Here is a 23,418-nt window from a genome sequence, read left to right on the forward strand (position 1 = left end):
AGCACCTTTCAATCTAAAGGGATCGCCTTATGTGCATTTCTGGATGTAGAAGGAGCTTTTAATAATACATCATATGAATCCATATCTGGAGCACGGACCCGTAAAGATATAGACTCATGTAAAATAACGTGGATAGGTAGGATGTTACGTGACAGGAACATGTCTTCCAAGTTAGGTAGTACTATCATCAGCATTCATGCTGTGCGGGGCTGCCCCCACGGTGGGGTTCTCTCACTATTGCTATGGACGCTAGTAGTCGACGATCTACTAGTTATATATATATGGTGGGACGTTGGGATAGCGCACTGTCCAACAAGTGACCCCACTGAGTTGAAGGATTAGTCGAAGTAGACTACGGAACTACTTGGGTCCTTTTTCGTCCTTCGATTCTCGGATGTTGTAATTGAGTTAAAGCTGGAGTGGCTTCCGTTTGCATAACTACATCTTTTGTTAATGCAATCATCTCATTTAGATAGAGGTTTCCTGCCAAGTTTTCTCCTCTTAGTCTTCCTCCTACTTGCCAGTGCTGGACATTGGCACAATATATGCACTGCTGTCTCCTCTTTTTCTAGACAAAGTCTGCAAGTGTCTTTCTTAGCAAGAGTTACCTTTTTGAGGTGATACTTGAAGTTGCCATGTTCAGTAATTAGGGAAGTCAGCCAGCTTAGAGTGCTCCGCGAATAGCTAATCACTTTTATCGCTTCCCTGACCCACGATTTCGGCAACATGAGTTTGGTCTGTCTACAAGTGCTCAACTCTCTCCATCTATTAAGATGAAGTGAGGTTATCCACTTATAGGCATAGACTGCCGTCATGTTGTAACTCAATGGTATTCTGGGCTCTGGGCCACAGAAATTATGGCTTGATCCTTGCTTTGCAAGTTCATCTGCCTTCCTGTTTTGCTCAATACCGATGTGTCCTTTAACCCACATGACCGTCACCTCATTTCCATGAGCACATTCCATGAGCTTCGTTACACATTATTGAACTAAGCGGTTAGCTATATATGTCTTTTGCATGCTTTTGATAACTGCTTGATTGTCTAGCGCTTCTTTTTCTGATACACCTGACAATCCAATAGGTGATCCAGAGCATGTGAGACCGCCATAAGTTCAGCCTGATAGACGGAGATATATATTCCTAGATGTAGAGTGCACGTTAGATTAAGCTCTTTCGAGTAAACCCCAGCACCAGCTCTGCCATCCATCAAGGAGCCATCGGTAAAGATGCATATGTCATTCCTACTAGTTAAACTGAAACAATCTGAATATCATGCCATAGGTTACGCAGATGACCTGGCAATTATAGTTTCCGGTAAATATGATACCGCAATTACAGATGTGATGCAGGCGGCCTTACACAAAGTCTCGAACTGGTGTACCAAAGGAGGCCTATGCATCAACCCAAAAAAAGTTGAAATTCTGCCATTTTCCAGAAGGTACAAATTAAATATTGGATCCCTATCTATTAAAGATACGACTATCGAATGCTCCGACGAAGTTAAATATCTAGGGGTCACCCTAGATGAGCGTCTTAACTGGAACACTCATCTGGATAATATAATTGGCAAACCCACAAGGGTCATATGGACATGTAGAAACTCATATGGTATAACCTGGGGCATAAGTCCTAGAATTATATCATGGTTATACCGCACAATGGTCAGACCCATTGTATCCTACGCAGCTCTTGTTTGGTGGAATAAAGCGCAACAAAATGCTGCAATAGTCAAATGCAATAAACTGCAAAGACTCGCATGTATCGCTATGACGGGAATTATTCGAACATGTCCCACATCAACACTGGAGTCCATAGTGGGTTTCACCCCTCTGTGTCTCTTTATTAAAAATCCAGCAGATATGAGTGCAGCTAGGCTACACCCTGTTATCAACATGCACGGAAGTCTCGACAGTCAAAATTTTATCTGCACACTAGTTACTGGCATAGAGATCTGCGATAGGATATATCGCATGAACATGAAATTTCGCTTTGGTAGGAAGTTCGAAGTCCTCATACCCGATCGATTGGACTGGGAAAATGACACTCCGGGACTCGAACCAAAAGTGGTGGCATGGCACACTGATAGTTCAAAAACCAAAGAAGTAGTTGGTGCTGGAATATTTGAGGTTCACGCTATTGAGGTCTGCGCTCGCATCAACATTGACAAGTGGTTGAAAGGCGCCCGAATCTGTATCTATTCACATAGTCAAGCAGCAATCAAAGCATTATGCTCCTGAAATGTTTTCTCAAAGCTTCTAGTAGAGTGCTATTACACGCTGCAGCAGCCGGTAGGCAATAATAAAGTGACGCTGTGCTGGGTGCCTGATCATACAGGAATCAATGGTAATGAATCTGCCGATAGTCTTGCACGGGCAAGATCTGCCACTCAAATCAAAAGTTGGTCTACAACTAGATCTCTAATCAATAATTGGATTTCAACCGAGAGAAGTCGCTACTGGCGCGACAGTCGAGGTAACCGTCAGGCTAAAGTGCTGGTTCACCCCTATAGTTATAATAAGATATCGTTCTTCAGCAGAACAGAGTTGAGGTTGCTGGTAGGATATCTAACGGGTCACCACGGACTACGTTACCACCTCAACAAAATGGGTCTGTCCGAAGAGATAGAGTGTAGATTCATTGAGTTTACTGGTCTATTGGGTACTTTATTGTTAAATTGTTACTAATAACCTGGCTTATTCAGCCAAAGTGTAAATTTTCTTTGACACAGAGCATCCGAAAGGAGGGAAGGAACCCAGAAGAGAACGCGGTCTTGTCAGGAGCCTCCTCAAAGTCAACGCCAACAGCAAAAGCATCGTCATCGTTTCAACAAGGATTTCATAGTTCACTATTATATACTCCGGTGATATAAGTTCACCATGATGACATGACTACGCGAGCAAATTATAACATTTGCTTTCCATTAGCAACACATTTTCTTTGGAATTATGAATTTATTTTTGTACACCAATTTATGTATAAATGTATATTGCTTGATATATATCTATTTTTTTTTTGTTTTGAAGTGAATAAAGTCATTACTGAATTATATTATAAAACTACGCTTTCTTTTATTGAACGAAGTGCAAATATAAAAATCATTGCTACCAACCTGGATAGCCGCTTTGCTACCTCAGCAAACAAAACGACTGGAAAAGTGTGTCGTTACAACAAATAATAATCGGATGGTGCAAGGTCTGGAGAATATGGTGGGTGTGGCATTGAATCCCATTCAAGCGAATGACCAAACTTGTGTGAGGTCTCGCGTTGTCTTGGTGAAACATTACACCTTTTCTGTTGATTAGTTCTGGCCTTTTCTGTTGAAGTGCATCATTCAGTTTGTCCAGCTGATGATAGTACACTTCCGAATTAATCGTTGTGTTATCCGGTAAAAGCTTTAAAATCGCCCCTAACAGACAGCATCATCTTTATTTGGTGAATATCGGCTTTGGAAATGATTTGAGCCGGTTCATCGTTTTTACTCCATGACCTCTTGCGTTTGAAGTTGTTGTGTACAACCCATTGATGATGCGCTTCAAAAACGTATCATTTGCGTAAAGTTGGAGATGAGAATAGCAGACGTCAATGCGGCGACAAAGATTTTTCTCTGTGAGAACAGATGCTTTGAGGATAATCCCAGGCCTTACAAGTGGTCATAAACTGTTGAATTTTGTAAATGTAACCTCAGTCCGATCTCACGGGTTATTGTTCGGCAGTTCGCATAAACTAATGCTTTTATCGCATCTTTATCAGCTTCAATCGACCTTCCCGAACGTGGTGCATCGTTGACATTAAAATTGCCGGATCGAAATTTAGCGAACCAGTTCTTGTTCTGGCATACTGTCAACACACCTTCTTCATACACATTTCTTTCTGGTTTGAACAGCATTTTCACACTTTCTGTAGTAAAACAGTAGCATATGTCGAAAATGCTACTTATCGCTCTCCATATTTAAAAGGGCATCAACCAAAAACAACTGCGTAGAATTAATTGGAATTTTTCACACACAAGCCTTGCTATAGGAGCTATAGGAACGTAATATGAAAAAATATGAGAAACCGATCTCTCATAACCCTCCCTTAAAAAATAATAATGAATGGACGAAAAGACAGATAGAAAAGCCACACGCACTGGCTGAATATCTAAGCAACATCTTCAGTCAAGAGGAAACCCAGCGCATAGAGTCAAAAAACAACATAGATGATGAAGCTATTTTGCTGATAAAAAGAAAGAAGTAACTAGAGAAATCAAAAACATGACATAGAAAAATTGTTCGAAAAGCTAATCTGCGAAAGACTTGAAAAAATAGCTTGTCAATGGAATCTTATCCCAAATCTCAGTTTGAATTTTGAAATATTCACTCAACGATTGAACAAGTACACAGAGTTACGCACGAAATCGAAAAGGCTTTAGAGAACAAGAAAACTTGTTCAACTGTGTTTCTACATATCTAAAAAGCTTTTGACGGGGTTTGGCACTCAAGCCTGATATATAAACTGAATGCTATTCTGCCACAGCCGTACTGTAAACTACTGGAATCGTATATAATCGAAAAGTATTATCGAGTTCACAATTATATCGTATAAATCGCGGGGTTCCTTTAGAAGAGTATAGTAGGCCCATTGCTGTATCTGTTGTACACATATGACTTGCCAGTGAATCCAAGGTGTGTTGTCGGAACTTTTGCAGATGACACGGTAATAATGGCTACAGGTCCAAACAACAAGGTGTCTACCACCAAGCTACAAATCGTTCTACAAGAAATTGAACAATGGACAAATAAATGGAAACTGACAGTAAATAGTTCAAAATCTAACCACGTAAATTTTACTAACAAAAGAGAAAATCAAATTCCATTATCTCTAAATAGCATAAAAATTCCAGTTGCTGATTCTGCGAAATATCTGGGTATGAGCCTAGATGCCAAACTGAGATGGAAGGAACATGTCAAGAAAAAATTAACTGAGCTAAATATTATATATAAAAAGTTGACTTGACTTATTGAAAGGAGATCTAAAGGATCTCAGCAAAACAAACTTATGATTTACAAACAAGTCTTCAAGCCGGTACGGCTCTATGGTGTCCAAATTTGGGGTTGTGCAAAAAATAATATAATAAATATGATAATAAGGTTCCAAAACAAAGCAGTCAGGGATGCAGTTAACGCTCGCTGGTACGTGTGAAATGCTGATCTACATCGTGACCAGTCAAGCAAGAAATACAGAAGGCTGCTAAAACACATTATGTCATGCTGAGTCAACATTTATTTATATAACAAAATTAAATTTAATACAGGAAATGCTGATAACATTTTTGCCATATAATTTACTTTGAAGAATTTCAGCATTAACAATTCATTCCCTTTTCTGGGTTTGACTCACTCTTAAGCATGCCGCAGACTATCATTTTTGAGTGTCATTCAAGAGAGAAAATTTAAAAATGACACTTTAAAATGATTGACTCTACCTTTGAATGACACACAACCAACATGTTAGCACATAATCTGTCACCCGAAAACTTTCATTTGTCATTCAAGAGCATATTTTGAGTAGCAACCTTATTCTTGAAAAATTTTTGCTTGAATGACAATTCTTGAATGTGAGCACGTTCAAGTTCGGTCGCTAGAATAAATTTGAGCACGAGAGAGCGCAATTGGAATGACGTTCAAAAATGATAGTCTGCACCGCGCTTTATTTATTATAGTGACAAATCAACACTTGATACTTTCACAGATTTCGTACAAAATGTGTATTCATTTCATCACTTGCACATACATATTTGTGTAATGGGGTATTTTATACCTTTATATGAATATCTCTATTGTGTTGTTCTTTTCAACAAGCTTACACAAAATATAAATAAGCTATTTGGGTTGGAAATCAACCAAATCAAAAAACAATCTTTTACACATGTTTTTGCTTATAAATTTGTCTAAAAACTGCGAACTAATTACATAATTTAATTTTTTTTTTTACAAAAATAGGTCGAGGTGTGACTCTACAGATCCATCAGTTAATGCCTTCGAGTTCTTTTTTTGCTTTAAGTGCCGATTTATGTATTCAAATTCAATATATTAAAGCGACGAACGACAGTATTATAAATAATAAAGCAATATTATTGCCAACAATAACATGTAACAATAATACAAGCGAAGAAATTATTTTAAATTCAAAACAGAAGAGCAAGGAAAGTGTTATGGAAAATGTAAATAAAGAAGCAACAAATACTTTGGTTGTCAGTAAATATTTTAATCCACAATTTGAAGAATTTAAAAATGCAAATTTTATTAATTCTAAAAATTACGAATTATTTAAACAGCGAAATGACATGGAAATAGTGAAGAATATGCATTTTTTTTCTAATTATATCAATCTAACTCAAATAACTGTGCCATGTCAAATATTTCTAATGGCTGGATTATACGAAATCAAAATAGTTCTTGGCTCGAGTAAGATCGATATCTCATTAGAAAGTTCTTCTAATAAAACAGAGGAAGTAGAATCCATTAAGTCAAATACATTTCAACCGATAAGAGAGCAAATATTAATGCAAATTATAAATGTACAATGGCCGCGAGTTGAAATGATTGTGAGTCCAATTCGATTAAAGACTTATCCTGAAAACCCTGTTAGTGTAATACTAAAATTTATTGACCTGAACTGCAACCAGGCATTGGAAAATGAAAAATTGCCGGAGTTTTGGTTAGAACTCGTTTATTGTGGTAGAAATTCTTCATGCTCTCAGATGAAACTGCAAAATATATCGAAAACAAATATATTGTATGAAGAACAAGTTCATGGATATCCGAAATTAAAATCTTTAACTCTTGATTGTTCTCTTTTCGGGTTAGCTGGCAATTATGTGTTACAGCTAAGACCCATGGCTAGTGCATATGATATATCAATTGTACGTCGGTTTATTACTGTTGAGTGGAGTGACAAATTTGTTTTTAATGTGCATACAAGCAGTATATTTCCATGTGATCCGCATATAGGTATTGGAGTTCTATATCAATATCCACGCTGTATATTAGATCAAGGTGATCGCGTACGTTTATTTGCCAAACTGCGTGCCGATGTGGTGTCATTGAAACCACCAACATCGTTACATTACATTTATGAGAAAAGGGTTGTTAAAGGGCAACATGCAATATACTTTAGCTGCGACTTATTTACGGAGAAATATATAGAATATTGCTTTAAATATGTGACGCAATCCATATCTGGAGCTGTTGCTGATGTACGTGTAGACTGTGTATCAACATTACCAGTGAAAGGTAAGTTAAATTAATTATGTATTCAATAATTTAATAGTTTGTTTATTCAAAGAAAAAAAAAAATTAAATGAATTCTGGAATTTAAAAATATTCAACATTTTCTATATGCTCTTATTACTTGTCCGATTGACTTTTTTGTGATAATTTAATTCAATTATTATTTTCCAATATTTAAAGAGTGGACCAGAGAGTAGCACTTCGATCTAAGGAATAAATTTCTAGATCTAAGGTATGAATCTTAATTTTAGTCCAGTTTTTTAACAGTCAAAATAAAGTTTTAGAAATGGTCGATCAAATAATATAGTAAGGTAAAATAAATATAAGCGAATAATATTCAATGGTATATTTCTCATGAAATATTTTTAGTGTTATAAAAATGAACATGCTTTAATATGTAAAAATAATACACTAAATTAATTTAGCATTTCATTCTGCGAAGAACAAAGTGTAATATAATTTTTAACCTTATTTGAAACTTATTGGCAACCCTGTCGTCACTGTTTGTTAACCGATGACGCTGCCGGCCATCTTGACAAAAATAAAGATGAAATCAGTTTGGTTATACAGTGCGTTCAAGTTGTGAGTTTTGGGGTAAACTGAAGAGCGGAATAATTTGATTGCTGTTGCTGTTTATTTTAGGAAAAGATTTCTGTAATGTACTGTTTAGAGAAGTTAATTATATTACAATACCTGACATTCAAAAAGAAAGAAAATGATGAAACTAATTACATTTATAAAATATTTTTAATGATAACATTTATAAATACATATATGCATACTAATTTAGTCATAATGTATATATGTATGTATGTTGATCCTTTTTTCGAGTCAGCGCAACTAGGCACTTTCACTCTTTGAAAGCTGGGGGTACTACAGGGTCCTACCCATCTCATTGACTAATTTATGTATTCCTTATAAGCTTCATGATTATTCATTGATTGATCTAAGGTTTGCGTACTTCACCGTCCGGAGAGTGATTACTCTAAGATAAGATAGTGCTAAGTAGGATAGCCTGTCAATTTTCGCATATAATTTCAGGGCTCTGTCCGTTATGTGTTTTTTAATCGGGTCAATTCTAAGGTCTCTTAGTATGTCGTTTGTGCGGATGTACCAAGACACTTTGAAGAATCTTCGGAGAGCCTGACTTTGAGCAACTTGCAACTTTTGTATAGTAGAGTCGGCAGCTTTGCTATACGCGACACACCTATAAAGTAATGCTGGTCTAATTATCTGGCTATAGATCAGTTTTCTGTTCTTCACGCTAAGGTTGTTGTGTTTGAAAAGTGGTTGTAAGCATTGCAGTGTTTTAGCCCAACTGCTTCTTTTGACTTGTATATGCTTATGCCAAGTGAATCGCTTATCAAACATGATACCTAAGTATTTAATGCTATCCTCCCAATTAATCACGATGTCACCAACTCTTACTTTCGGTGGATGTTACCTATGTTTACGTGTAATAAACAGGGGTTTAGTTTGCTCATTATTAATTTTTATTTTCCATTTATGGAAGAACCCCAGGATGAGATTAATATGCTCCTGCAGCATGTTGGTCACATTTCTGGCAAGTTTATCAGAATATAACAAGCATGTGTCATCTGCGTATAATGATAATACCGAAGGACTTAGCTTTGGGATGTCAGACGTGTAGATGTTGTACAAGGGGGAGAGCGGGGATCCTTGAGGAACACCCGCTTCTATTCTTCGTACTGATGAGGTAGTACTGTTGATTCTTTCACGGAACTTTCTCTCGCGAAGGAAGCTGTCAAGGATTTTGATCAACCCGACTGGGATACCAAAACGAGACATTTTAACTATCAGGTCGTCGTGCCAGACCTTGTAAAATGCCTTCACGATGTCAAAAGTAATCATACCCGTTGATTCCCTTCTGCTCAGGGCAGACTGTATCATCTGAACTGTTCGCACCAGTTGTAATTCTATGGAGAGGTCTTCCCTGAAACCAAATTGCTCATCGGGGAGAATATTCAGCGAGTTCACCGAAATTTTAAGTCTATCTAGGATCACTCTTTCAGCTAACTTACCCAGAGCTGACAGTAAGCTAATCGGGTGCCATTTCTGCGGGAACTTCGGGTCCTTACCGGGTTTAGGAAAGACTACAACTGTGGCTTCCAAATTTTAGGATATTCACCTAGCCTCAACATACCATACAGTTGGTTATATTTGCGATGAGATGGATCGCTTCTTCCGAATCTTCAGGTTACGTAAGCATCTGTTGTTAATTTTGTCGTACCCTGGTGCAGATCTTATCTTCAATCTTGAGATAATTAGAGCAATTTCATCACTAGAGCAAGGCGCGATGTCTCCCTCAGGCTCTTTAACCAAGATATTGTAAGCCTCATCGGTACTATGTTCTTCCTCTTCAGAGTCATAATCATAGTCTTCGTTTGGCTGGAATTGAAGCTCAAAACAGTCAGCAAAGGCTTCGTGAGAATAGCACTTAAAATATGAGCGGAAGTACACCAAATAAAATTTACAACTCAGATGACGAGCGAGATATTGTTAGAAAAATCAAGTGGAATCCAAAATTAAATGCTACTAGTTAGTCACTAAGGTACGGATAGAACTAGGCAAGAAGTGCAGCGTGGAAACTGTCCGCCGCGCGCTTCAATAATCCTACTTTAATTGTCGAGTAGCTAAAAAAAACCCTTTGTTCGTGAACCAAATACTCACTACATTGGGATTGCACCTTTCTTGAACATTTGTTCAAAAAAGCAAAATGCATTGTAATACTACCCTTTGTACAGACACTTTAGCTACGTTGTTATTTTTGGTTTTTAATTCGGTATGTGCATGTGAATTTTAATATGTTTTGTTCAAACATAAATTGTAAGACTTTTAATTGCAAAAATAATAAAAAATATATTTATCAATACTAAATAGAGTGTATCCTTTACCACCCTTCATAAGCAAAAAAAAATCAGAGCAGTCGGCTTACTTATGCTAAGGAGCATGCCCACAAAAAATTAAACTTCTGGAATAGCGTCATATTCTTAGTCGAATCTAAATATAATATTTCTAGCTAGGCCTGAGTTACGTGTGGTGAAAATCAAATATTGGGCTCACAAACGAAAATTTAAAAGCTACAGTAAAGCATGTTGGTAGAAGTGTTATGGTTTCTGTATGTCAGCCGCCGGCGTTGGAATCTGGAGTTTATTGATGGTAACATGAACAAAACAATGAAACATTTCACTTCTACCAACATAACGACCCAAAACATAAGGCCGGTATCGTATAGTCTTGGTTGATTTGGAACTGCCCATATCTTATGACACCGCCGGCGCAGAGTCCAGACATGACAGTTATTGAAATTTGTGGGCAATATTGGAACAAAATATTCGGCAATATGCCATTTCTAATAAAGAAAACTTAAAAAAGGTTATAACAAGAGTGGATGAAAATTGCTCCAGAAACAACTCAACAACTTGTAGGTCCAATGCCGAAGAGACTTGACGAAGTGATAAAAGCGAAAAGGTATCATACCAAGTATTGACTTTGGACTCAAATGAAATTTCTTTTTGTGGATGAAATAAGTTGAGGCATTAAAATAGAAGTATTTTTATAGTTTACGTTCATTATTTATTAAAACAATATTTTTGAAGTTTCTAAATTAAATAATAAATATTTTTCCTTAAAAATGGCAATTAAATATTTTCAACCGATGACATAGCGTAAACAATTTTAAAATTGGTATTTGAATGAAAAAAGCTGAAAGCCACTGTACACTGTAAATATTCCAGCAGCAACTCCTTCTTTGGTTTTTCCACCATCGGTGAACTATAAAATCACTTCTGGTTCTGCTCCAGGAGTGCCATTTTGCCAGTCCAATCGATCGGGTAAGAAGACTTCGAACTTCCTACCAAAGCGAAATTTCATGTTCATGCGATCTGTCCTATCGCAAATCTCTACGCCAGTAACTAGTGTGCAGATAAAATTTTGACTGTCGAGACTTCCGTGCATGTTGATAACAGGGTGTAGCCTAGCTGCACTCATATCTGCTGGATTTTTAATAAAGAGACACAGAGGGGTGAAACCCACTATGGACTCCAGTGTTGATGTGGGACATGTTCGAATAATTCCCGTCATAGCGATACATGCGAGTCTTTGCAGTTTATTGCATTTGACTATTGCAGCATTTTGTTGCGCTTTATTCCACCAAACAAGAGCTGCGTAGGATACAATGGGTCTGACCATTGTGCGGTATAACCATGATATAATTCTAGGACTTATGCCCCAGGTTATACCATATGAGTTCCTACATGTCCATATAACCCTTGTGTCTTTACCAATTATATTGTCCAGATGAGTGTTCCAGTAAAGACGCTTATCTAGGGTGACCCCTAGATATTTAACTTCGTCGGAGCATTCGATAGTCGTATCATTAATAGATAGGGACCCAATATTCAGTTTGTATCTTTTGGAAAATGGCAGAATTTCAACTTTTTTTGGGTTAATACTTAGACCTTCTTTTATACACCAGTTCGAGACTTTGTGTAAGGCCGTCTGCATTACATCAGTAACTGTGGCATCATATTTACCGGAAACAATGATTGTCAAATCATCTGCATAACCCATGGCATGGTAGCCAGATTGCTCCAGTTTGACTAGTAGATCGTCTACTACCAACGTCCATAGCAATGATGAGAGAATCCCACCCAGAGGGCAGGCCCGTACGGCACTAATACTGACGGTAGTACTCCCTAACTTGGTAGATATGCTCCTGTCACGTAACATTCTATCTATCCACGTTATTATATATGAGTCTATATCTTTGCGGGCCAATACACCGGATATGGACTCATATGATGTGTTATCAAAAGCACCTTCTACGTCCAGAAAAGCACATAAAGCAATTTCTTTAGATTGAAAGGTACTTTGAATGTTGCTGACCAAGTGATACAGCGCGACCTCTGTAGATTTGCTTTTTAAGTAGACATATTGTATGGAGTGGAGAGGAACCGTTTGTTCCATTTTATTCCGTATGTATAGATCAATTAGCCTTTCAACAGTTTTTAGTAAGAAAGAAGTAAGACTAATGGGTCTGTAGGACTTTGGCTGGTCCATGGGTTTACTGCCCAATTTGGGAATAAAGATCACATTCACACCTCTCCAGAAGTGAGGGATATAACCCGTAATAAAAGATCCCCTAAAGAGTTTAATTAATGGGTCTAGAATGATATCCGTACAATTCTACAATAAAGCAGGAAAGATACCATCGCTACCAGGCGCCTTGAATGGTAGGAATGAGCTGATCGCCCATTTCACCTTGTCCTTGTCGAAGATAACACCAGAAAGTGCGTATTCCTGACGTGTAGGAGCAGTAACTTCTCTGTTTGATTGTGATGTTGATGCTCCGATTATGGAGTCAGGGAAGTGTGTTTGCAAAAGAAAGTCAAGGGTGTCTTCACGACCAGTGGTGAAGGAGCCATCGGGTTTTTTCAAAAGGCCTACTTCGTTAGTTTTGACCTTATTTAATGCCTTGTGTAGTCTGGTTGCCGTTTGGACTGTCAGATTGATATGTTACAGTCAGTAAGTGCAATTCTATATTCTTCCCACCTACCAGAGCGTTTTGCTCTATTGAATAAGCTCCTTACAAGTTTGCGCTTATTAGCTAGTTGCGAGTGTTTTGAAGAATATAAATGCAATAGTCATCAAAGGTGACCTTAACATTGAGTAAGATCAACTATAGATATACCATTACACTTTGTCTGATTTATGAATCATTATAATCATGGATGTTTTCCATTCGGTAAGGTAAAAGTCAAATTTAATAATGGCATTAAAAAGTCTTGTAATAAAATTTATGGCCATAATAAGTGAGATATTATAATATCACGTTGCCTTCTTACAGTCTAATTTGTTGGTAATTACTTGAACAAGATTTTTGGTCGTGATAACCATGTCAATAGATAGTGTATGTAGATGCTGAGTGGGAAAGACATACACTTTATTTTGTAATTTATGTGTACGTGTGAAGTAATGTACTTTTTATATTTGAGCCAGTTTGTTCTAACATAGGAATTGTAGGGCTACAAGAACAGTCATAAAACTGAGGACTATCAAGTAAGCAAAATGTAATTGCAGAATGGTCAAAAGACAAATCGCAGCTTGTGTATGTGGAGATGCAATTTCTGCTTATGGCTTTAGTCACGGCGGAGTCTATTAGGTTTGGTATTTTATTATTATCGGCAGAGAGCAGAACAGCCAAAAAAACTTTCAAAGTACATACTCAATCGAAGGGAAACTCAAAAGAAAACTCAATAAGCAACTCTTCAATACAAAAAATTAAACTTCCAAAAGAAAGTCAGAAAAGAACTCTTTCAAGTCCTGAAATTCGTCGTTCAAAAAATGCTGAACAAACTAAAAAACAAGCTAAATTAGATAGTTAGTGGCTAGACAATCCAAGCCGTTCCGTAAATAAATTTTCAGTACTCGAAACAGAAGAAGAAGAAGTTGAAGAAGTGGCACAACATGCCGAAAAGCAGCCCAAATCTCCACCAATATTCGTAGATAGGGAGAATAACATAAATCCTCTCATAAATCTTTTGTACTCACAAGTAGAAAACAATTATGAGCTAAAAGATTTAAGCAACGAAAAAGTAAAAATCCAAGCAAAAACAACTGAGTCTTATGTTACAATAGTAAAGCAACTCGAATCGAAAAAAACCGAATTTTATACCTACAAGCCTAAAGATGAACGAAATTTTAAAGCTATCTTGAGAAACATGCATTCGTCTGTCAATACCGAGGACATTAAAACAGCTCTGGCGGAAATAGGCCATAAAGCTCTAAACGTGTTCAATATGAAACACAGAGAATCGAAAAAACCACTTCCTCTCTTCATTGTAGAATTTGAGCCTCAACAAAATAACAAGGAGATCTACAGCATAAAGAATTTGATGCATAGTTTGAGCCTCCTCGTCCTAAACGAGACATTCCTCAGTGTAGTAACTGCCAAGACTATGGCCACACGAAAAGTTATTGTCGAAGACATCCGAGGTGCATCAAATGTGCAAAAAACCATTCTTTGTCTCAATGTCCACTCCAAGGAAGAAGTACTGAAGTCAAATTCGTGTTATGCGAAGGAAACCATCCTGCAAATTATAAAGGTTGTTCGATTTATAAGCAGCTACAAACCGCGAAATTTCCAACACTAAAACCTAAACCAACAACAACTACAAACAAAGAAACTGACGAAGAAAAAGACAAAGTTTCTATCCCAAGGGATCCCAAAAGAAGTTATGCTAGCGTGCTAGTGGAACAATCACCTAAATCTCTTACTATTAAATCTCCAGATACCATGAGCGACGTTCTAATAGTAGTTAAGCAAATGTTAGAACAAATCACTACGTTAATGAATGTTCTTGTCACGCTGACGACTAAAATCTCAAAAATCTAAAAGAACATCTGTAAACAACCAGAAATTTGGATATACAAAGAAATCTCCAAAGACTAGACGCAACTACTTCCACCAACTACTCTCTCTGGCGAGCAATCCAGAAACAGACATCAACGCATAATGCACCAGTAAAAAACGAACTTGGGCAATGGGCCCGAATAGATACAGAAAAATGCAAAGTATTTACGGACCATCTGTCTTCAGTTTTTATTCCAAACATTAATGAAGCCCCAAATAGTATAACTGCAGAGATTAGAGAGGTATTACAGCAAACGCACCAACTGGACCTTCCAATACAAAAATTCTCCATTTTCGACATAAAATTCGAAATCAAAAAACTAAAAATAAATAAAGCACCCGGCTTTATTCCGGGGTTACCGGATGAAGCAATAGTACTGCTGCGAAACATTTTTAATTCTATTGTCACAAAAGGCTTTATCCCTCCCCAATTCAAGGTGGCTCAAATTACCATGATACTCAAACCTGGGAAAACGGCAAAAGATGTTAAGTCATATAGACCAATTAGTCTTCTACCGGTTATGTCAAAGATGTTGGAAAATTTATTTCTTACCAGATTAATGCCTATTGTCAATAAAAGGAGACTAAATGATAGGAGACTATCAATTTAGTTTTAGAAAAAAGCACAGTACAATAGAGCAACTACACAGAGTGGTTAATGTTATACATACAGCATTTGACAAAAAGAAGTACTGCACAGCAGCATTTCTGGACATATCCCAGGCATTTGATAAAGTTTGGCATAACGGCCTATTGTTTAAGCTTAAAAAGATTCCCCCATCTAATTACTATATTTTCTTAAAATCTTACATCGAATCACGATATTTCTTTGTAAAACAGGGGCATGAAATATCAACTTTACAGCCAATTCAAGCTGGAGTACCACAAGGCAGTGTCTTGGAACCTGTGTTATACTTACTCTTCACGAACGACTTGCCTACCACCGTTGGTACTGAGATTAGAATTTTTGCCGATGATACTGTGGTAATTGCTACAGACGAAAATAACCAGTTGGCATCCAACAAACTCCAGCGAGCGCTAGATAACATTTCCCAGTGGCTTAAAACCTGGAGAATAAAAGCAAATGAGACTAAGTCTTCACAAATAACCTTTACAATGAGAAGGAAAAATTGCCCTCCGGTACGACTTAACGATATCTTAATCCCTCAATCTACCCAAGTGAAATATTTAGGAATACACTTTGACACAAAACTAACTTGGAAGCACCATATTTTTACTAAAAGAAAAGCACTTGGCATCAGACTGCGGGAGCTCTACTGGATACTGAACAAAAGTTCTAAGATTTCCGTAGAAAATAAACTTCTTATCTACAAAGCGATACTCAAACCAATCTGGACATATGGCATTGAACTCTGGGGAACTGCTGCATTTTCAAATATTGAGATTATCCAACGTTTTCAATCAAGAACCCTTAGATTAATCGTAAATGCTCCTAGATATATAACAAATGAATGTATACATCGCGATCTCAACGTTCCGGTAGTTAAGGATGTCATTAAAAGCCAAGCCAGTAAACACAAAAAACGTATGTTACATCATCCCAACCACTTTATGAGCAGAATTATAGCAGAAGGAAGAACGTTCACACGCCTTTGCAAACAAACGCCATTGGCACTTTAATGTGTCCGACTTCAACAGACGGATGTGCTACTGAGCTCAGTAAATTAAAGCTCAAAAAAAAAAAAAGTTTTAAGTATTTAGTCACTTTTAAATATTGTTTATTGTCTACTCTAAATTGACAGATCGCAATATAAGAAAATAAAATTAAAAAAAAAAAAAAATTATTATCGGCAGGCCAATATGTTGGCTGCCCAGTGGAGATTACGGCTAGTACATTTTTTCTACTTAGAATAGAATTGTAGAGCTGTTTTCCTTTTGGATTACAGCCTCGTGAATCCCAATACGTGTGCTTGGCATTGCTTGACAGTCTCCTGCTGGAAGAAATCTGTCACCTAGTGATAAGAACGTATCCGTAAATTGGGTCTCAGTAATGTTGAAGCGAGGGGGGCAGTAAACTGTCGATAAAACCAAATTTTTCCCTTTGTGCCTAAGGCATATTGATACGGCTTGCATATAATTATAAGCATATATACCTAGAAAATTGTGTTTTTGACGCCTTCGAATCAAAATATCTTTACCACCATGTGTTTTGCCATCTGGGTGATTGGTTTTATAGTATAAATAACCAGGAATAGGAAAGAAATTTTTGTTTGTTAGATGTGTTTCTGAGCAAAGCATTATATCCACACTTTCTCCGGCCATGAAGTTTGTGAGTTCAAGTTAATGTTGGCTTAAGCCGTTTGCATTTCATGTACAAATTTTTAAAGTACTCATTTATTAGCCAAAAACATTTGTATTAATTGGCTTTGCATTTTAACTATCTCGTTAAGAGTAGTTTGCATGATTGACATAAACTGAGTTAAGCTCTGGGTGAGAGTGGAGATCATAATTTCCAAACTATTACATTGAATTGAAGGGGCTTGTTGCTTGTCAGATTTAATGACATTATCAGACGAGACACCTGGTGTTAAACGCTTAGAACTTAAAGGTTGGCGTACTTCAACTAATTTGATGGGGTTACTTCTTGTAGGATTACGCAACGCTTCTTTGTGCAGAGCTAACCTGTGCTGCAGTTCTTTATAAATAGGACAATCTCTGTAGTTTGCGGTGAGATTTCCACTGCAGTTGCTACATTTTTTGGAGTTGGAATCTTTTAATGCCTTTTTATCGCATTCGGAACTACCTTGAAGCTCGCCACATGCTACGCACACTGTTCGATGAGTGCAATATGACTTAGTGTGGCCATCCTCTTGACAGTTTGGGCATTGTACAGGGCCATTTCGCTTGTGGGCTTTCATATTTTTAAGCTTAGAAGCTTCCGGGTAAAGTTCAACTTTAAACATGGGTTGTGGGATTTTATTTTTATTAATTGTATTTATAACTGCTATAGCGCTAGTCTTTTTCGCTTAGGGCATTTGTGATTTCAATGGGACAACAAGACCTTTGCTACTCTTCAGTTGATATGTGTAGTAATTTTTCTTGCTGTCGTCGAAATGTTTTGTAATGACCCTGAAATTATTTTCGGTGTCAATTTGTATCTTAGTTTCGTTTATTGCTCCTTAGTAAAGGAACAATATAAAAAGTATTGCTTCCAATCAGACGTGCTAGGTAAGTGTGACAAGGATATTTGGACTGCGTTCACGCAGGTAAATTGGAGGGGGCTTAAACTTTTTGGTAGTAGGCTAATTAGCTTCCTCTGTGAATTCAGCTAGCTCAGCAAATCTATTGCCAAAAAGTATATTTGTGAGTGAACTATCTTTGTTAATTTTATTTATTTTAGTACCTCTTAAGTCACCTTTTTGAGGACTAAGTTTTCTTTTAATATTGACATAGCGTTTCATGCCTGTTTGGATTTTAGTTTTATTTTTTGCACTCGCTAAGTCGGGAAATGCAGGCGATACTGCTGAAGACACAATGTTTTATAAGCTTTTATCGGTTTGTATAGTTTTGTGTAGCAACTTGTTTGGTGCGTCTATTACTAGATAAGCATTACGGTTGTTTGGGATTTGAGCATTTAAGTTTAAGTAGTGCAAAAAGAAAATAAACGAAAATCCGACAAAGCGCGCGCTATTTTCAAATTAATATTTTATGCACATTTCAGTTTTCGAATTGCTTTTTGTCGATAATTTAATTCTTTTTGTGTTTTTATAATAATTACAAAAGCGGTTTTTACAAAAATAATAAATTTAAATAGTTTTAAAACTATGAATTTTAAATTTTTCGGAGATCGTGTTGAGAACACGTCCGCTTACTAGAAATGTTGTAAATATTGTCACCACACATTTGAAACGGCTTTAAAGTGCAGATCCAAGGAAATGTGGACTGATGAACTGCCAGTGGTGCTACTCGTTCTGAGAAACACATACAAAAACGACTTCTGCAGAGATGGTTTATGGTTCGACAGTTAGATTACCATATGAGTTTTTCGAAAGTTCCAGTAAAGACATTTCCGATTCAGGATTCGTATCATCACTGCGAAACGTAATGTAGCAACTAATGGAGATACCTACTACAAAGCACTCCATATCAAAAACATTTGTACAATGTACTTATGTAAGTTAACATTCCCTACACATAAATATTATTTTATTATTATTTATAACCCAACACATTCGACATAAATATTGTTTTATCATTACTTATAAATTATTTTACCTGTTTACAACAGTGCTGAAATGTTCTCAAATTACCGTTGACAGGTTATATAAAATTTGCTTACTGGAATCGGGTTGCAGCATGTGAACTGCAACTAAGCAACTTTTTAAAGCATAAAAAATTAGTCTAAGAATGGTAAGATTTAAGAATGGTAGATTTAAGAAATTAAAAATTAAAATACACAGATTTTTTTCTCATACGAAAACGGAAAGTCGTTTCATTTAACTTGTACATTAATGTATGTACTCATGTTTACCTACGCGATGATACTGTTCGACCATGTCTCAAAGCACCTAACGATGGACCATTTAAGGTAACTAATCGCGACGATAAGCTGATGATTACTCTACGGAAAAAATACAGTACGTGTTAGTATAGATTAGTGTTGTTCACATTATTTGAAGTTTTTAAAAAACCGAAGTTCTTCGATTATTCGAATATTCGCATTTCAACGAAGTCTTCGAAGTTGGAAAAAACTTCGAAGTTTTTGTAAATTTTTGTTCTCGAAGTCTTCGAAGTTTAAGTGTAGTGAAAAACTTCGAAGACTTCGTAAGCAAAAGGTGAATTAAGAACGCAAAATGCAAACAAACGTGCATCACACAAATTATTTGAGGGATGAAAGCATTTGTTTTGTTTGTACGGTTTTATGTTTTTTTTTTTGTAATCTATGTAGAAAACTAAAAACATGTTTTTTTGTTTTATTTTAATACATAAAATTTATTTTATTATTAAATATGTATTATAATATATATTATTATTAAATATGTTATTATTAAAGTTTATCACTACACTTAAACTTCAAAGACTTCGAGAACAAAAATTCACAAAAACTTTGAAGTTTTTTCAAACTTCGAAGACTTCGTTTACTATTCGAAAACTTCGAGTACTTCGTAAATTCGAATATGAACAGCACTAATATAGATCGGGTCAAAGCTGCCTATCTTTGTGGTGACGAGTAAGAGACAGACCAACAGCAGACAATACAACAGACTTTTCTGTATCAAAAAACAGAAAAAAATAACCAGAAATATCTTGTAAATAAAACTTAAACATCATCTAGCGGCAGGCAAATTAAATTTCCAGTTAGGTTTGGTGAAACTTTATAAGACGATCAACAAACTTCCATAGCATCACAAATTTTATTGTGATATTGCTTCGTCTAGTCTTTGGAGAGATGTGGCACACGACTCTGCAAACGCAAAAGCAATCTTAGCTTAAAGATCTTGTTCAAAAATATACACTTAAGGCGTGCTCAACAGCGCTGAACATTCATTGTTCGCTTGACTGTACCAGCACCCTCACTTCGTGAACTATTATAATAAATTGTTACTAATAATACAAATAAATTTAAGTGATATTAAAAATTTATGTTTTACTTTTTTCTTTTTCTTGATGAATAATCTCCATAGATTTTTATCTTGTTCATAAGGTAATACTAAAATGTTAATAGAAAAAATCAAATTTTCATTAATAATATTTTTAATAATGTGAAACTGCATATTTAGTACATTTTTGATTATTTAGGGGGTGGAAACTAAAATCCAAATACTAATTCATCTTGTCTCTCTTTTAATATGATCGTTAAATACAGGGTTATTAATTTTAAAATACATATTTTTTTTTTTATGAAAATAATATTTGAAGATTCTGATACTGGTGGTTGGGGTCCATGGAGTGATTGGACGCCGTGCTCAACTAATTGCTTTGGGGGAACACGCAATCGTTATCGGTTTTGCGACTCACCGCCTCCACGTTATGGTGCAAAGTTTTGTGAAGTAAGACAATTTTTAACATAATTTTATTTATTACATCATTTATAAAATGATTACAGAATAATAATTAGATTTTAATAAATTTTCTTTATTATACCTTTTCTTTATATAATTTTAGAATTTATTTAATTTTGATACACAAAACAGTTTTCTTTTCAAATTAATTATTTCAGAAAATAAAATATTTAAATTTTGAATCTTTATTGAAGGGTACTTCTGTTCAAACAGAAACTTGCAATAATAATACCTCACAAACTTGGAATTGCATATATGAAGGTGGTATTGAACTGAATGCAATAAAACTTACACAAAATTTACAAGAAACTGGATTAAAATGCCGATGTGGTTGCATTATTCATCTCACTTCATCAAAACAAAGCCGTATAATAACTGCAACAACTCAGACTTGTCCAGGAAAATCATTTTGGTTAATTCAGGTCTGTAAACATATAAAAAAAATTATTTAATTGAAATTAATTTTTAAGAATTTCCATGTGTACAGTACTAGTTATTTACTTTGTACTGGTCTTGTAAAAAACAATTGTGTTAAAAAACTGTTACGATTAAAGATTTCATAATAGGTCTGTTCCCATATTTTTTTAATGAAACTCAAGTAAAGGTAAAAATTAGAATAAAATAAAATAGCTCGGAGCTTTCAAGTAATCGAAGCTTTCGAGTACATCATATGTTTTTATTTTTACTGACCGTTCTAACGACACGGATTCGTCGTTTGATTGTAAAGAAATTAATTTGATGGGAAATTAATTTATAAATATTAAAGTAAAATATATTAATTTTGACTCAAAATTTTTGAAGAAAAATTTCATAAACGTATAATCTGTTAGAAGTCGATCACAGCCGCACGTGATTGTTTAACTTGAATATTTGATATGGCAGATTTGACTGCTACGGCAGCCTATTATAGCAGAGTTATCCGCAAAGGTGAGCATAATGTTACTTGTACATTAGGACGAAGGAAGAATAATAGTAGTAAGAAGCTAATTAAGAGTATTTGCTTATTTTATGGATCATTATGAACAGAAACTTCACTCACTCATTTGGGTAGAAACCGAAATTAATAACTTTAAACAATCTCGTCATGTTATGCAAAAAATTAATACCTGAAGAAGAAAAATATTGAATTGCAGACTTATATTTGAGTATGCGTAATTCGAAGTAGTGGAATTTTCTTTGTAAAATAGAAATAATAGTAAAAAATTATTGTGTTTAATTTATGAAGAGGGAAAACTGGCTTTGTTATCGATTGCTAGCTAATTACACCAAAAACGACGATCAAATGAATAGAAGGCTTAAAATTATCTGTAGAATGTATATTTTTCAAACATGTTCAAATAAAAAAAAAATTAAACATTTTCATGTGTATATTCAATAGAGTACTGCACGCGCGCATTTGATTTCAGTTTCAAAGCATTCTATTGTGTTTAGAATGGTAGCATACTCTCACTCTCAACGAACAAATACGAATGTATAGGCATAAAAAAAAAATGGAATGGAATAAATATTTGTTTCGTTTGTTTAGAGTACTCTAACTCTAAACATTCTAAAAGTAGTTGAAGTAGTTGGGAGTACTCTAAGCATTTGATTTTCAGTTCATACAAAAATTATGTGTTTTTAAATAGTAAGACACAAATTTATTTATTTAAGTTTTTTTATTAATTAAATATTATTTAAAATGTTGATAATAGTAATTTGTTGATTACATATATAATATGACTTAATATATTAATTAAATATAAAAAAAATTTTGAACAAAAATTTATTTAAAAAAATTATAAGTTTTTTTACAGTTTTTACAGTTCACAAATTTAATTTAATATGCAAATTAAATGTTGAGCATCGTCTGACTTAATTCCTCTTTTTCAAGATTGTTGTGTAAAACATGATTTGATTGATAGATCTTTGATTAGATGAAATCAATGTTCTTTTTTCTGATATTAAGTTCCGAGCAACTGAAAAAAACCCTTTCCGAAGATGCACTACTTGCTGGTGTTGCAAATAATTTACAAGAAACTTTGTAAAGTAGGAATTCTGAAGGAATTCTTAAGAAATTTCTAAAAATCTCTCTTGTCATAAATAGATATTTTTACCATATCATGCATAAAATTATTTTCCAGGAAAAGGTAAATATGTGAAGCAATTTATTTTGTTACATCATAAAAAACTATCGACAAAGAAGGAAATTCTGCGCAAACCGTTTTTTTAAGTTAATCTTTTGCATTAGATCTACCTGTTTAAACAACTTTTGCATTGAAAATAATAGAAAATTAAACCTAATTTACGTGCTTTGTTATTGCAATTATTGCAAATCTCTACGCACATCCAACTTTCTTTACTTTTGCGCAGGCAACCAAACGCACACAAAATAAATAAAATATTTCTTTGCAAAAATAGAATTATTTGAAATACTCTAAAAGTGATTGAAATACTCTAAAAGTGATTGAAATACTCTAAAATATTTGTTTATTTGATTTTAAAATTCAAAACAAACGATTATAGAGAACAAATCAACCCCCATTCCATTGAAACGAATGCGGCGGAAACGAATTCTATCGGACCGTTTCTGTTATTCGTTCGTATTCGCTTTAGAAATAATTTGTAAATATGGTACACATTTGAAAATAAAACGAATGACCGCAAAAACGAATGTTTTGATGCAGCACTTTAATATTCAATATACTTTCAA

General features: G+C 35.2%; 1 protein-coding gene across 1 annotated transcript in view; it reads left to right on the forward strand.

Moving 5' to 3' along the window:
* Nucleotides 1–23,418, forward strand: part of LOC119688674 — a 67,690-nt gene that overhangs the window by 37,820 nt on the left and 6,452 nt on the right. The window contains exons 2-4 of the mRNA XM_038103345.1: nt 5,982–7,274; nt 20,587–20,717; nt 20,924–21,151. Of these exons, the coding sequence (XP_037959273.1) occupies nt 5,982–7,274; nt 20,587–20,717; nt 20,924–21,151 (1,652 nt within the window). The remainder of the gene's footprint in view (nt 1–5,981; nt 7,275–20,586; nt 20,718–20,923; nt 21,152–23,418) is intronic.

Source organism: Teleopsis dalmanni, chromosome 1, assembly GCF_002237135.1.
Source record: "Teleopsis dalmanni isolate 2A chromosome 1, ASM223713v2, whole genome shotgun sequence".
Lineage (NCBI taxonomy): Eukaryota > Metazoa > Arthropoda > Insecta > Diptera > Diopsidae > Teleopsis > Teleopsis dalmanni.